Genomic DNA, 14,398 nt, shown 5'->3' on the forward strand with positions numbered 1-14,398 from the left:
TATATTAATTTATATATATATATATATATTATTTCTGTGTCATGCCAAACATTTGGCCCATCCCACATGGAATTACAGGACACCACTATTTTACAAAACATGCATCTTCTGGTAATACATATACAGAAGCATGTGGAAAAAGAAAAGAAACACAAACAAAATGAAACAATACTGTTCACAGAAAAGAAATGTAACATATCCATAGATTATCTCAATAAAGGACTTTTTTTCCCTCTTCTCTCAGGCTTTCTCCAAGTCACTGGCTCATAAATTAAACTCATTTTCTATATCATTTAGACAGCACATTACACAGTGTAAACATACTCATTTACAAGTGAAAATCCTGCATTCAGTGTTTTACTGAAATAAAATGACAGAAGTATTATCATCAAAATACTTAGAGTATCAAACATAAAGGTACTCATGGCCTCTTTCAGAGTATCACATTATAGGATTATTATTGATGCATTGATGCATAAGCAGCAATGCCATGGCTGGTCAAGGGTGAGTTAATTTTGGCTGCTATTTATATAGTTGTTTAATATATAACAATACATAATTCATAAACTTCTCACATGTTTTGTCTGTGAAATCTTAATCAGCAAAGTAACTAGTTACTATATCTGTCAGATAAATGTAGTGAAGTGTGATATATTTCCCTCTGAACTGTAGTGGAGGAAAAGAAGAAAGAAAAATCAAAAAACTGATATACTTAAGTAAAGTGCAAGTTCAGTGCTATCTATTACCCATGTTTTGTTTTCCTATTTTAAGTTTGGATAGTTGATACATATAAATATGATGTAGATATTGTTATCATTATATTATTGTGTGTTACCATGAGCATTGACATAACATAACAGAACAAATAGCCTTGTTGGGAGGGAAACATTATACATAGAAGGAAACTGTAAAATAAGCGATCATTCTCTTTTATTCAACTGTACATGTAAGCAAACATTTATCATAACAATTAAAGTATTATACAAGAGTAGTCTTGAATAATTACATCCAAATGCCTTGTGCACAGTGCAGTGTTTTCTAAATCACAGTTGTGTCAGCTATCCCAGCTCTCAGATACAGCAGATTATGTGGCCAAAGTGAAGTGTTAGACCTATAAGAAATCTGTAACTCACTAAATTTGATTTAAAACATGTGGCGATCCTTCTAAAATAAAAAAGGCATATGGAATGGCATCACATTCAAATAGCTTGCCCCCTTTTCACACATTCATGTGCTAAAGAAATTTCCAAACCAAAACTGGAGAAAACATTTGACAGTGTTTGTTCCTGATCGTTGTCATCTGGAGTCTGGATTCTTTCACTCTGACTCCTGCCCAAAAGCCTCTCTCACCGCACCAGTGACCATATCCACCATCCCCATTATTAAACCCCCTCCCAGCCTAAACACTTTGCCCACCCCATTTCCACTTCTCCATGCCAGCGTCCCCAACCCTCCACCTACAGCTTTTGCCTGACCCCCCACCTCTGTCACCACTGTGCCTACATAACCTTCACTCTGCTCCCACAGCCGCCCTCCAAAGAACTTGGTCACACACCAGGCATTATCCAGCGAGTCAACAAATATCCCCACTGTGTCCTCTGCCAGTGTCCCCATGCCAGTGACCCCAGTTTGGCAGCTGCTCAGAAGAGCCTCCAGGATGGAGGAGGAGCAGTAGTAGACACTGAAGAAGCAGGCCTCCCCGATACCCAGCAGCATTTCTACAGCTGAACCCGTCCAGGAAAACAGGTCAGAGGTCAAGAGGTGGAACAGGGAGTAGGTATCTCCAGGCAGGGCAGAGAGAACTCCGAGGTCTTCTTGAAGAACATAGCTCACCTGAATCAAGATAAAGACAAACACATACCTTTTTGAAATGAGGTAAAAAAGTGTGAATGATGAGGTGACAAATACCTGAGTGAATGTAGTAAACCCATAGTTAACACTGGCCAGACCTCATTCCTGTCTGGGAGGAGTAGAGTGGAATGAAGAGATTTATTAAAGGACTCAATGACACACTGAAATACAATTGTTTCTCTGCAAACTGGCTATATCACTCTATATAATCAGACATCTCAATGTTTTATGTTATGGGCTCTTGTTGCATTTTTAATTGCTTTGAATGGAGTCCTTGTTATTGTTGGATTTCTGAGGTTTTTGAACTCAGAAACTCAGAAATGTTGAACTTTTCCCCTGTTATTTTTATACATATTGTAATCAATTATTTATATTTTATATTATTATTATTATTATTATAAGTATTTGTAATCATTGAGAGAGACTGTAAGTAATGATTATTTTTAATATTGATTAATCTGCTGATTATTTTCTCTATTTATTGATTAATCATTTAGTTAGCGAAATGTTAAAAATGGCATTTACAATTTCTTTTTACACATGAAGCTCAGTTTACACGTCATGATGAGTAAGTACTACTCAGCCTGCGATTACAGATGTAGTAATGTCTTCTGTGGTTCTGGAGGAGCTTTCTAAAGTCTGAAAACCCTGATGATGTCTATCTCAGCTTGAGCTTGGAAACTACAAATGTATTGAACTGAAATGAGAAGTGAAGGATCCAATATTTTTTGGAGCTTAACCCATAACAGAGACTAAAAATCAGGACATCCCAGCCTCTGCTGCTTTGATTGTGACCTTTCTATTTCTAAATCTGTCGCTCCCTCAACCATTATGAAAGTGTACTACTAAATTGCTGATTTATAAAAGGTTCAGTCACATGTTTCACCTGTCCAGGTAACTGTGTAATTGTGGAGAACACAAGCCGCAGTGGAGCTGTAAGGATGGACAAGACGGTGGAGAGGATGTAGATCACAGTGCTGCTGGATTTTGTGTCTTCCTCCACGGCATCATCATCATCGCTGCTCTCTGATTTCACTGCATGTGCGGAAGTTTCCCGTGTCACATCAGCAACATCAGCTTCGTCTGGCTGAGCATCAAGAGTAGCCACCCGTTTCTCTCCGCTTTCCTTGAGGTCTTTATTTGAATCTTGGCCAGTAGTATCTAAACCATCCCCTTCTCTTTCAGTGTCTTGATCAGTAGTATCTGAATCCAGCTTTTCTATATTTCCAGGGTTCCCCTCACTGTTAAGACCCACTGTCATTCCAACAGTCTCCCCATCTGCTCCTCCACAGCCTTCAGAGAACAGCTCTGTCACTCCTAGCATCTCCTCCAGCTCCTTCACGCTCACTTCCCTCACGCCTTCCCCTGTCTCTCTGATTAACCCCACACTAACGCCACCCTTCCCCTCCGGGACAGCGCAGCACACTGCAGACCACAGCGGCTTCATCTGACACTCCTCATCTCCATCCTCTTCCGTCCCGAATCCTCCCGCCCCAATCAGGATGTAGAGATCGCCCCCTAAAATGCTGCATTGGGGAGTGATGCCTGACTGGACCAGTGATGTGACTGTTGAGTCCCAGTGTTGAAGAGGGGAGTCTGTGGGCGAAACCTTGCCTCCTCTGAGAAGAGCTGGCACTATAATGTTTTCCTCTTCCTCTGTCTGGAAGAAAAAATAACACAACTGTTAAGATATGAGGGTACTATGAAAGTATACTCTAGCTATACCCAACTTCAGTTAATATCTTCACATATGAATCAATACATTTTATTTAACTAGGCATTATCAAATGTTAAGAAGTTCTTTGGTTCATGTCAAATGTTTCTGTACTACACATAATGAAAGCAACATGTAAAAAACATACTTCACAGCATTGTTTAGCAGGAGTGTTTGAAGCTGAGTGGTTACATTTTGATAAAGGTCATTTCTTCTGCTGGTCATTTACATGTCTGTTTTTATTTTATCTATTTTTCTAATTACCAGAGTTGACTGTTTACTATGTTTACAGCTTGCATGCTGGATCACAAATCTGTGATGCTATGCTGTATGTCTTTTTCAACTGCCATAATTCAAAAGTAGATAGTAACAACATGATAGATGTGTCCTTACCACAAGCCCTTCCCCCTCCAGTCCCTCTCTCTCTGTCCATCCATGGCTGAGATGGAAGGCAGAGTAGACAGCTGTGTCACAGGTTGGTCTGTGCAGAGTGGCAAACGCCTGTCCCCCAGGCAGTCTGTGACAGAGTGGGTGCAGCAGCGGCCCTGCAGAGGCTCCCCGAGGAGGCGTCTGTCTGTAGAAGCAGTGGCTACAGAGGGTGAAGCCTGGTTCTGAGTTGTCCTCAGCTGTAAGAGACAGGCATGGGCCCAGCACAGCCAGCAGCCAGACAGCCGCAGCAGCTGCACTGACAGCAGCGGGACACAGCATGGTGGTGGTGAGCTCAGCAAATCCCCCCTCTCTCTGTCTCACACACACATACAGAACGAGAGGGAGAGGCTTATAAATTATCCAGTGGTTTCCGTATATAGATGGAAAAAGATAAGGTGGCCAAGGTTGGCAAGCTCTGCTAATGGCTTGTTGTTTTTCCTCACTCGCTTCTTTTTCTCTCCTCCAGTTTGTCTCCAACCATGTCTGTCTTCTTTTAATGTCAGCTGTTCTCTGAGAGAGTGACTCTGTGTTGCAAGCACAATCTTGCTTACTCCTTCATTTCCCTTTTCCCTGACAACCTCTCCCCCTCTGACAGTTCCACCCTCTTTGACTCTCCCTCAGGCTGCACCTCTACTTCACCCCTCCCTCTTATCCTCTCTATGGTTACACCTCCAACTACCATTGCTGTTAGGTACACAAACCAAGCCCACACCCATTAAAATCTGTCAATTACCTGTATGTCCACATTCCCAAACAATGGTCTCTCTACATGGGTTAGTCACTTGATTGACACTCTCTTGTTGTCCATTTTTTCTTGGTAAAACACATTCCTGATAGTGTTGACTGTATCAAGTCAAAAGCTTCTTTGAAATCCTTCCAAATCAAGCAGGACTTCTCACATTAAACTCAAGTGTAAAACTCACATGTGAGCAACTGAGTTCTAAATTTAACAAGGTCCCTTCATGAAATCCTCATTAAAGCTTAATCCTGACAGTGTCACAGTCGAGGGTCATTGTCTCACCCAGGGTGCAGTGGATCTTGAAATCTAACTTTCCGGACAAAACAAGCTCCCTTTCATGGCTTGCAGATTGCAGCTTGCCTTCATAGAAATTAGAAACAAGCCTGTTGAGACATGATGTTGGCACAGAGGGTTTTTTGACAAAATCATTATGTAGCAAATAAGCAATGTAATGTCATAACCTAGTACTATGCATGTGTAAGAGAAAACATTCAAATATCTTGCTCTCGTTTTGACAGCTAGAAGAGGTGGAGTCCAGTCAGGCTGCCTTCATGTTGCTTAAGAGTTATGGCCAGCGTGAGTCAAATGCACCTCTGGGCTTCTGTCGAGAGTGGTATCAAAATTCCTTTGCAGAGGTCAAGCAAGCAAACAAAATGTGCAAATAAAAAACATGTACCAACTTTACACTAGCTTCTCTTGATCATAGTTTTAGAATAGTGAATGTTTGCACACACCCTGCATACAATGAAGTCTTAACAAAGACTGTCATCCATGACTGACTCTCACTCTGGAATGAGAGTTTTAAGGTGTGATGTTTTGGGTGGGGCATCAAGCCATACTATAAGATGTGTTTGACACTTTCACTGCTGTTTGGATGTCTAAAATAACACATATTCTTAGACTAACATACAACTCTTATCACATGTTTTAGGTTAAATGGCTTCTGTAGTATGTTGTTAGCTGAATCTTTGAATGAAACCCGAAACGCCATTTTATTTAAAAACTAAAACCTTTAGTCAATTGAAATAACATTTTAATCTGACATGCACAATTGGATAGGTGCAAAAACAATATATTTCCATAATATGTGGAAGCTTTGATTTTTGACAATTTGTTAAAAAAAAAAAAAAAAGCATATCAACATAGTTTAAGTACAATTGGCAAAAGAGGTCAAATTAGTCTGTAACAAACAAAGAAGACTTAACATTTGAAACCTCCAAATATCTATATCACACTAAAACAAGTTCATTGGATTACAGTTAGTTTAAGATACCATGTCAGGGATGGTGGTTAGACAATACAAAGCAAAAAACAAAGAAAAAATCTCCAGGAAGAACACACCTAGTTGTAGTCACAGTTTGTGCACAGTTTAAACAAAACGATGATCAGCAGGCAGCTTGGAACGGTGTTTGAAATAAAGTATCCAATCCTCACAGCGGCAGTGGAGCTTTTTTTTTTTTTTTAAAAGCTTACAAACTATAACTTTGTCACAGATTTTTTCCTTAACACAATATTTGAATACCACATTTCTCTGGGAGATTGTTTTGACAGTGATACTGCAGTTTAGCAAAAGTCCACCAGGGGGAGCTTTGCTACTCTTCTCAAATTGAGGACTGGGCTGTTCAACACACAACACATTCAGTCAGGCGGTCAGGCTGTGTTTCATTCTTTCTCTCCCACACACACACACACACGCACAAATGTACAGCCCCTCCATCCTCTCTGTATAAATACATCTAAACACACACTCATGCTCACTCGTTAGGGATATCAATGACTAGTTCAGCCTCGTCTCCCTCCCCTCTGTCTTCATCTCCTCTGTCGCTGTCTCCGTCGCTTTCCCCCTCCTCCTCAGCAGCGTCTCCACTAAGCATCTGTCTGGGAACCCAGCTGAAGGGGCCGCTGGCTCCCGGAGGGGCCGCAGGGGCTGATGGGTAATTAGCCGTCATTGGTGCAACAACCTGAGGGGAGGTCAGGATGACGCGAAAATGTTAGGAATGACAGAGAGAGAGGGATGGAGATATGATGCAAGAACGAGGGGTATGGATGGATGGCTGCATCACAGATGTACACAGTAAATCAGGACAAAGCATGCAGCATGTACATAAACTAAAGGATGTACTGACCAGAAGGTTGCATCAGTACAGTGCTGAACTGAAAACAGCTTAGGGGGACTGAATTTTTTACAACAACGCTGTGCTGAAATGTCATTATTACATGTTACATTAAGTAAAGATCAGAAAAAACACTGATCAGAAACTCTAATACGTGACATCCTGTGCCATATACTGTAAACAGCACATTTCTACACAGGACGTGTTCCATTATATTCTTTAAAAACATCTTATTTTCCCCTTTTCCTCTCTCACCTTCCCCGTAGTCTCTTTCTTGTTTTTTGGCGTCTTTGTTTTTCTCTCTTTCTTCATTCGTTCAGCTGGGGGAGCCAAATACTCTGGTGGGAAGGGCATCTGCCCAACACACACGCAGGCCCCAGTTTGTCAAATGACCACACGAACACACATGCACACAACATAAGCAGTTTACAAGACATACACAAAAAAACCACAAAAAACATACACAGAAGAATGAACAATGCAAGGACAGTGAAGCCAATATAAACGTCAAACAAAAAAACAAAAGGAAGAGATAAAACAGACTTATGAATAAGATGATAAAACGATCAAATTATAGAAATAATGCCAAATCAAAACAGTTTGCTGATGAGGAGATGACAGTGGAGGCAATGTTACTGTTGCTGGATGTACTAAGATATAAGAAAGAGAGGTAGAAACTCACAGTGTTGAGGTAGGGCCCTGAGCCTGATGATTGTAGGGGATTTACACCTGGACGGGACAGCAGGGAGAGATGAGGGGATGATGATGATGAAGGAAGACACGCCCCAGGACTACTCCTTCGCCTGAAAAAACAAACAAAAAAAAAAAGAAAAACTGAGAGAAACTCCAGAGTGCATCGGGTATAACAGCGAGAGAATTCAGTGCCCAAAATGTTGTGCTGTCATCTCTGGCACATTTGGTTCAGGTTTAAATTATTAAAGTATGTCCAGGCATCCTTTTCTTTTCTGCCTTCTGTCCTCACTAAGCCAGCGTTTTACTATCTCAAAAAACTGAGCTTGAGCTATTTGAAAATAGTAACAAGCTTTAATTATCTCTAAATTACTTCTATCATCTTGAGGCTCAAATCCCGAACAGGTACTATTTATCTCCTTATGAGATGGGTGACAATTATACTTTCCTTTCACACACTAATAACTCAAGAGTCAAATACAAAAAATGACTTGTACTTTTAAATCTTTAACATCTATATCCATCAAACCATATTTTTAAGGTTTCAGTTGTACGCTCTCCCAGGCAGTGTGCCTACTTTATTTTTAAGGCGGGGCTTGCTTTTTGAAATGGCCACAATGGAAAGAAAAGAGTCTAATCAATCATATATTACATGCACATATTTGTGTAACTTTCCATAGTGCAGGCAGTTTGTCAAAGTTCAAAATACTGCTAGCATCCTGTGGGCAGAACAGTAGGCAGTAAAACTCATGACATGAGCAGAAATTGATGAGATAACACAATTAGTGGCTTTAATCTCTAAGTTTTCGTTTAAAATTCCCAACTTACTTCTTTGCTCCATCTCGTTCTCTTTCCCTCTCCCTGGGACCTTCTCCTTCACTGTTTTCTGAAGAAACAGTTGCATCTGAATCTGAAACAGAGGACAAGAAATCATGATGCTACAATACAGTACATTGCTGACACAACTTACCCTCACATATTGTTGTTCAAATCAAATGTGACCTGTTTTTTTGTGTGTTTTTTTTTTACATTTGAGAGCAGTAAAACCACCCTAAACACCCCTCTTGTAGCCAGAAATGTTATGACTTTTCCCAATGTGAACCAGAATATACAAAAATTGATATATTTCAAATTTTTGTATTTTTGTGTATCTGATACAAAGTTTTGTACAGAGAGGATGTTGCAGGTTAAATTTGACCAGTATTTATTCAAAAATGTTGCATTCTTCACATTCAATAAAATTAATTAAAATAATTACAGCTGTTTTAGGTAACAGTCTGAAACTGTTAATTTATTTGGAGAAGAGGTGTCTGGGCTTTTGCATCAAGGCCTCTCAGCTCTGGAAAGGCTTTTATTTAATTGTTACCACAGAGTTTTATTTCCAACATGTCTCATCTATTTTATTACTACTGTTGTTTTATTATTACTATTGTTTTATTTTAAACCTTATACTAGGGGTATTTTATTTAATTTTTATTTTAACTGTCTGATTTTACTGCTTAATTGCAGAACTTAAATGTTTTGACCATGTAAAGCACTTTGTAACTTTGATTGATAATGATGATGATTATCACCTGAGGAGTCTTCATCTACCCGCTCATATTGTAGCAGCCGGTCCAGAAGGAAGCTAGAAAACAAATGAATGAATGCGTTATTCAGCACACTGACAATATGATTTTAGTTATATTTGCATGCACCGTCACCTTTTATCTCTAGAGACTTTGAGAAGTTTCCTCTGAGCTCTTCTGAGCTCCTCCTGAAAGCATTCCTGCTCCTGAAACCAAATTCCAAATCAGTATCGACGAAGAGACATTTGTAAACACCAAAACTGGCGGTTCACTCCCCAAATCAAGAATACGTTACTCACGTAAACAAGAAATTTTAATTTTCGTTTGAGATTTTTGTATTTCCGCTTGTAATCGACTTCGACGTCCGCTTGGCCATTCATTTCTGAAATACAACACAGAAATGATCAAACGGTGAAGTCTACAGTCTGATAAACGTTGCAGTTATACGTCTATAATGAAGGCAACTAACGTTAGTTTTCATAACACAGCGTGTCTAAAGAAACATGACTAACTACACTGTGTGATTAACACTGTACGGTATGCTAAGCTAGCTGGAAACGTTAGTTAAGTTCGCTAAGTTACTAAAGCTACAGAGCTGCTGGTGTCACCGACTGCAGTTAATATACACAACGTCTGCTTTTAAATATAAAAACATGATTTCAATCAAATGCAAAGCTCTTTAGATCCGTTAAAATACCTCTTGCTTGAGTCTGTCTGTGCGACATGCTCTTGTTTACTTTCGTGACGTCGTTTTCATGCGACGAATGGGCGGGGCCTCGGTTTTATTTACATATTTACTTATATAAATATATAACTATATATTTATTTTTTAAATTATACATACGTATATATTTATATAAATATATTATTATATATATAAAAAAATTATATATATATATAAATATAAGGGATAGAAACAGAGTTTAATACACACAAAATCAAAATTTATAACGTCGTAAAGTTTCGTATCTGTCTTTTTTGTCTAATTAAATATGAATTTACAGCCTTTAGAATACTTACAATCACTATTGTTATTTAAATATATGTATATATACATATTTACCTCATATTTTGTATTTGTTTGTGCTTTGTTATCTTGGAGCAGCGGTATCTAAATCTTTGTAATGTTTGTTATATGTCAGTATGTCAATATAAAAACTAATTCACATTAGGTGTTATTATGATAAGAAAAAAAAAGGATTTGGACATGAAAGATCCTTGAATTTTTCTTCCCTTAAAAAACATCCAAATTGAATAAAAACTAAATGAGAATTCATCAAGTTAATAATGAATAGCCAACATTGATTTATGCTTTGATTCTCAGTCAGGGATCACTGCGCATGCTTTCATGACTTCATGCAGCGTGCCTTTGTGTTTTATTGTGTCATCCTGTTGGTGTCCCCTCCACCTGCCGCATACTGTAGTGCAGCGAGTTTGCTGCTCAACCTTAGCTCAGCACAGTCACTTGCCAGGACCCAGCAACATGAATTATAGATGAGGAACATTTGCAGAGATGAGTAATGCTGCTTCAGTACCCATACCCTTCATGTACCCATAGCCAGACCCCCCTGTGTTGCTATGTGTGTGCGGGGGTAATGGGCAGAGAAGGAGACAGAGAGAGACAGACAAAGACAGAGGTAGAGATATAAAGTTTAGAAAAGTGGACAGATACAAACTAAACCCAGGATGATGTTTTGTTTTGGGTTTTTTTTAAAAAGAGAGGCATATGTGGTTGGGCAATGGGATGCAGATATGTAGGCGTACTCCTGGAAGGAAAGAAAGCAGAAATGCTGACTGTACATTTAGAGACAGTGCCCATCTCTCAGACAATGAAACCTAGCAGGGCACAGATAGCCAAACAGCATCCTTAAATGCAACTAGCTCTGTAATATCTCCCACACCCCCAGACATTAGTAAGAGACACCTTGCAAAAATAAACATGTCTCCCTTCCAGGCAAAACAACTGTTAATATGAAAGACAATATCTCCCCACCGCCAGATTCCTCCTTTGTTTCCAAAGACACTGGCAGACAGAAATAGACTCCTCTGTGTCTGCTGCCATAAATCGCTGCTGCCAAGCACGGAGCCAGCCAGCAAACCCTCCTGGCAGCTACAGTCATCTGCCCCCACAACCCCACCCCCCTTGCCCTCCCTTTTCCTCTCCTACTTTTAATGGCTCCATATACTTTCAAGTCAGGCAGTGGACACTGATCTGTGCTTGTCAATACGTTTTCGCTTGTTAATATTCTGCTTGGATGTATGTCCTTGTTGCTCTATTAGTCTGACCGTTGTCTGACTGTTGTTTTCATCGTGATGGCATGTGTGTGTGTGTGTGTGTGGTTTTTTTTTACCCCTCTCCCCCTTTGTGTTGTTGTGTGTTATGTCCTCCGATTTGTCCCTCCCTCTTATTTCCTCCATCACGTTTATTGCACTTTCTCAACAGCCTTCTCGATTCCTGTTTTTTTTTTCTATTTTCAGAATCTGGAATGTACCAAAACCACACCAAAGACACCAACAACAACTGCAATAAAAGCCTTCTCTCTGATTTTAAGGTAAGTTTCATGTTTTATGGTTTTCACCTGCTGCTGTATATTTATAACAACTGAGACGGGATACAACATGACTGTACTTGTTTTTAATTGTTCGTATTTCATAGGTAAAAGAAACCCAGTTTGTAGGATATTAATTCAGAAAGATTTCTGTTCCATATGTATTTTTTCCACAATTTTCTGTGTGCCCTCTGTGTATGTGTTACAGGACAAGCTTATCAAGGCTATTAAAAGAATCAAGCACGAGGTAGATGAGTGCAGAGAAGCAGAAAGAGAGACGTACGTAGAGTCAGTGGAAATAGAGGTACTGTTGTTGCATTATTAATCCTTATCTTTTTCAAAAATACACTCTTTTCATACACAGTGATTCCAGTTGAACACAAACTAAATGTAAATGTATTTATGTAATTATTCATAATAATTATACTGAAGCCAGTTAAGAAAATGATTATCCATATTATCATACACACACACACACACACACACATTTGATCTCATGTGCTGAAGTGATAATTGTCTGTTTCTTTCCTTTGGTCTTTCAGGGCAGGTTTGATGGCCTGGAACGAGAAATCAGAGCCGAATTTCAGAACCTCCATCGTTTCCTGGACGAGGAGGAGTATAAAGACCTAGAACGACTGAGGAGGGAGAGACAGAAACAAGTGAAGCAGCTGAAGGAAAGAGAGAAGAAAATAGCAGAGCAAGGGAAGAACCTGGAGAGAGCAATCACAGTGCTCAATGGCAAACTGGCTGAGGAGGACAGTCCTAAACTGCTCAAAGTGAGGAAGTGTTTTCTCTGAAAAAGAAGAAATTGACATACAGATATTACATCTGATTATTACTGGAGTTTGGCTTATTATTGGCTTGAATATAATACAACTATTTCAAAGCTGGGGTGTGGCGATGATGTCGATTTGGACTAAGGGTGAGCTAATGTGTGAGTGGGGAGAGAGGAGGAGGTGGAGAATAGTTTGGACTCTTTCCATGACACAGTCTGGAAAATTCTTTGAGTAGCAGCAGAGCAGCAACATGTGCATTTGTCCTGAGTCATTGTAAGCTTTCCCCTGTGCCTGGACTAAACTTTACATACCCTACTTTTAATTTGTGAACATTACTGTCTATAATTGTTCGTTGTATTTGGACTTAGTTGAGCTTATGACCTCTCACAAACAATGTCTGCAAGTTTACCTCATAGGGACCAAAGTCAAGAGCTGCCTGATAGCTGTTCTGCGCTTCGTCTTTGGCAGTTATTTGATCAATTATAGACATTGATTGGCTAAACAGTTGACTTGCCTGCTTGTGCGAGTCAAAATCAATTTCTCATTTAAAAGTGAAAAGACAAAAGGCAGTCAATGCATTAGTCAGCAGATAGGAATGGAATGCATAAAGCAGTCTGGCTGAGACAACAGCTTCTATCTGGAGTCCAAACAAAGCAGCTCTTTATATCAATGAATGAATGAATGTTTTACTAGTTTCACAAGTCATTTTAAAGTTGCGTATACTATTTTTAAATTCTGAAAACGAATTACTACAAAGTTTCATTAACTGTTTCTCTCATTGCAGGAAATTCAAGATCTTGTAAAAAGGCAGGTTTTCGCAATGCTTGTTTTTACCAAACTAACTGTTTGTTTTTGTGTTTTTTTCACTGTTTTCCCCACAACTCATTAATCTTGTGTTATACGTACTTTACATTCCTCATCTCTGCACATCAATCCATCTCCATAATCCTCACTGTGGTGTGTCTACCAGGTTGGCATTTTATCATCCATCCTTCAGTCCTCCCCTCTTCCCATTTTGTCCGAGCAGGTCTCAGGTCAGCTTCGTCCCTCCACCAGAGGTGGACACAGAGGTGCGCTCTGGCCAGTTTGTGGGGCCCATCCAGTACAGAATATGGAAGCACATGAAGAGCTGTCTTTACCCAAGTATGTTTATATATGTCATTTTTATATAACACATGTAAAACAACAAGACTGACTGTACTTACTGTCTGCCTACAGATATTACATTAATGACCTTTGACCCTGAGACAGCCCACCCTAATCTGTCTCTGTGCCAGTCCCGCACTTCAGTGTGGTTTGAGGAGGATAAAGACATAAATGATTGCGAGGTCAACCCAAGACGGTTCCACTACTATTACTGTGTGTTTGGCAATCAGGGTTTCACCACAGGGCGACACTACTGGGAGATCGAAGTGGGCCATAAGACAGCGTGGAAGGTGGGCGTGGCACGAGAGGATGTCTCAAGAGGGGAGATGATGAAAACGGGCACTTCCAGTGGCCTTTGGACCCTTGCCCTAAAGGGCGGGGCCATCCTGGCCTGCACCGACCCAAAACCCACCAAGGTCAAAGTGTCTGTCCGTCCTGTTCGCATTGGAGTGTTTTTAGACTGTGAAGAGGAGGAGGTTTCTTTCTACAACGCTGTTACCATGGCACCAATCTACACATTCACCATGGGAACAGTCCCGGCTCCGCTGTTCCCCTTCTATAACCCATGTGACACGGATGACGGAAAGAACACAGCAGCAATTAAAATCTTTTGCCCTTCGATATGATAAGGGACTGTTTTAACCCGCTTGAACATTGATGGTCAATAGAGCAGGTTCACTTTGCTCATTCTATATTAGTGGAGTTACTATTGTATTAGGTATTTAATGCTAATAGAGTGTTGTAAACAAAGAAATTCCACATATATATTATGACATTAAACATGGCTGTTACTGGAACCAAAAATTATTTTGTGTATTTTTT

General features: G+C 39.8%; 3 protein-coding genes across 4 annotated transcripts; 1 reads left to right on the forward strand and 2 right to left on the reverse strand.

Annotated features, from left to right (window-relative positions):
- Nucleotides 1-924: 924 nt before the first annotated feature.
- Nucleotides 925-5,681, reverse strand: LOC121905037. The gene is made up of 4 exons (XM_042422967.1): nucleotides 5,016-5,681; nucleotides 3,959-4,306; nucleotides 2,738-3,511; nucleotides 925-1,833 (listed from the first exon to the last, which is right to left on the reverse strand). Exons 2-4 carry the CDS (start codon nucleotides 4,271-4,273, stop codon nucleotides 1,318-1,320), a joined length of 1,605 nt encoding a protein of 534 aa, XP_042278901.1. The 5' UTR covers nucleotides 4,274-4,306; nucleotides 5,016-5,681; the 3' UTR covers nucleotides 925-1,317.
- A 68-nt stretch (nucleotides 5,682-5,749) lies between these two features.
- On the reverse strand, nucleotides 5,750-9,869 carry ino80e (INO80 complex subunit E). Of its 2 annotated transcripts, none has more exons than XM_042423053.1 (8): nucleotides 9,803-9,869; nucleotides 9,405-9,487; nucleotides 9,241-9,311; nucleotides 9,112-9,164; nucleotides 8,366-8,447; nucleotides 7,530-7,650; nucleotides 7,103-7,201; nucleotides 5,750-6,694 (listed from the first exon to the last, which is right to left on the reverse strand). In XM_042423053.1, the coding sequence occupies exons 1-8, from the start codon at nucleotides 9,828-9,830 to the stop codon at nucleotides 6,488-6,490; spliced, it is 744 nt and encodes a 247-aa protein (XP_042278987.1). In that variant the 5' UTR covers nucleotides 9,831-9,869; the 3' UTR covers nucleotides 5,750-6,487. The 2 variants fall into 2 exon arrangements, with proteins under 2 accessions (XP_042278987.1, XP_042278988.1); XM_042423054.1 differs by lacking the exon at nucleotides 9,803-9,869 and adding an exon at nucleotides 9,575-9,777.
- On the forward strand, nucleotides 9,324-14,356 carry si:ch73-54f23.4 (zinc-binding protein A33). Its single transcript, XM_042423032.1, has 7 exons — nucleotides 9,324-9,404; nucleotides 11,584-11,657; nucleotides 11,863-11,958; nucleotides 12,197-12,430; nucleotides 13,215-13,237; nucleotides 13,458-13,573; nucleotides 13,649-14,356. The coding sequence occupies exons 2-7, from the start codon at nucleotides 11,592-11,594 to the stop codon at nucleotides 14,200-14,202; spliced, it is 1,089 nt and encodes a 362-aa protein (XP_042278966.1). The 5' UTR covers nucleotides 9,324-9,404; nucleotides 11,584-11,591; the 3' UTR covers nucleotides 14,203-14,356.
- The last annotated feature ends 42 nt before the right edge of the window (nucleotides 14,357-14,398 follow it).

Source organism: Thunnus maccoyii, chromosome 10 (assembly GCF_910596095.1).
Source record: "Thunnus maccoyii chromosome 10, fThuMac1.1, whole genome shotgun sequence".
Lineage (NCBI taxonomy): Eukaryota > Metazoa > Chordata > Actinopteri > Scombriformes > Scombridae > Thunnus > Thunnus maccoyii.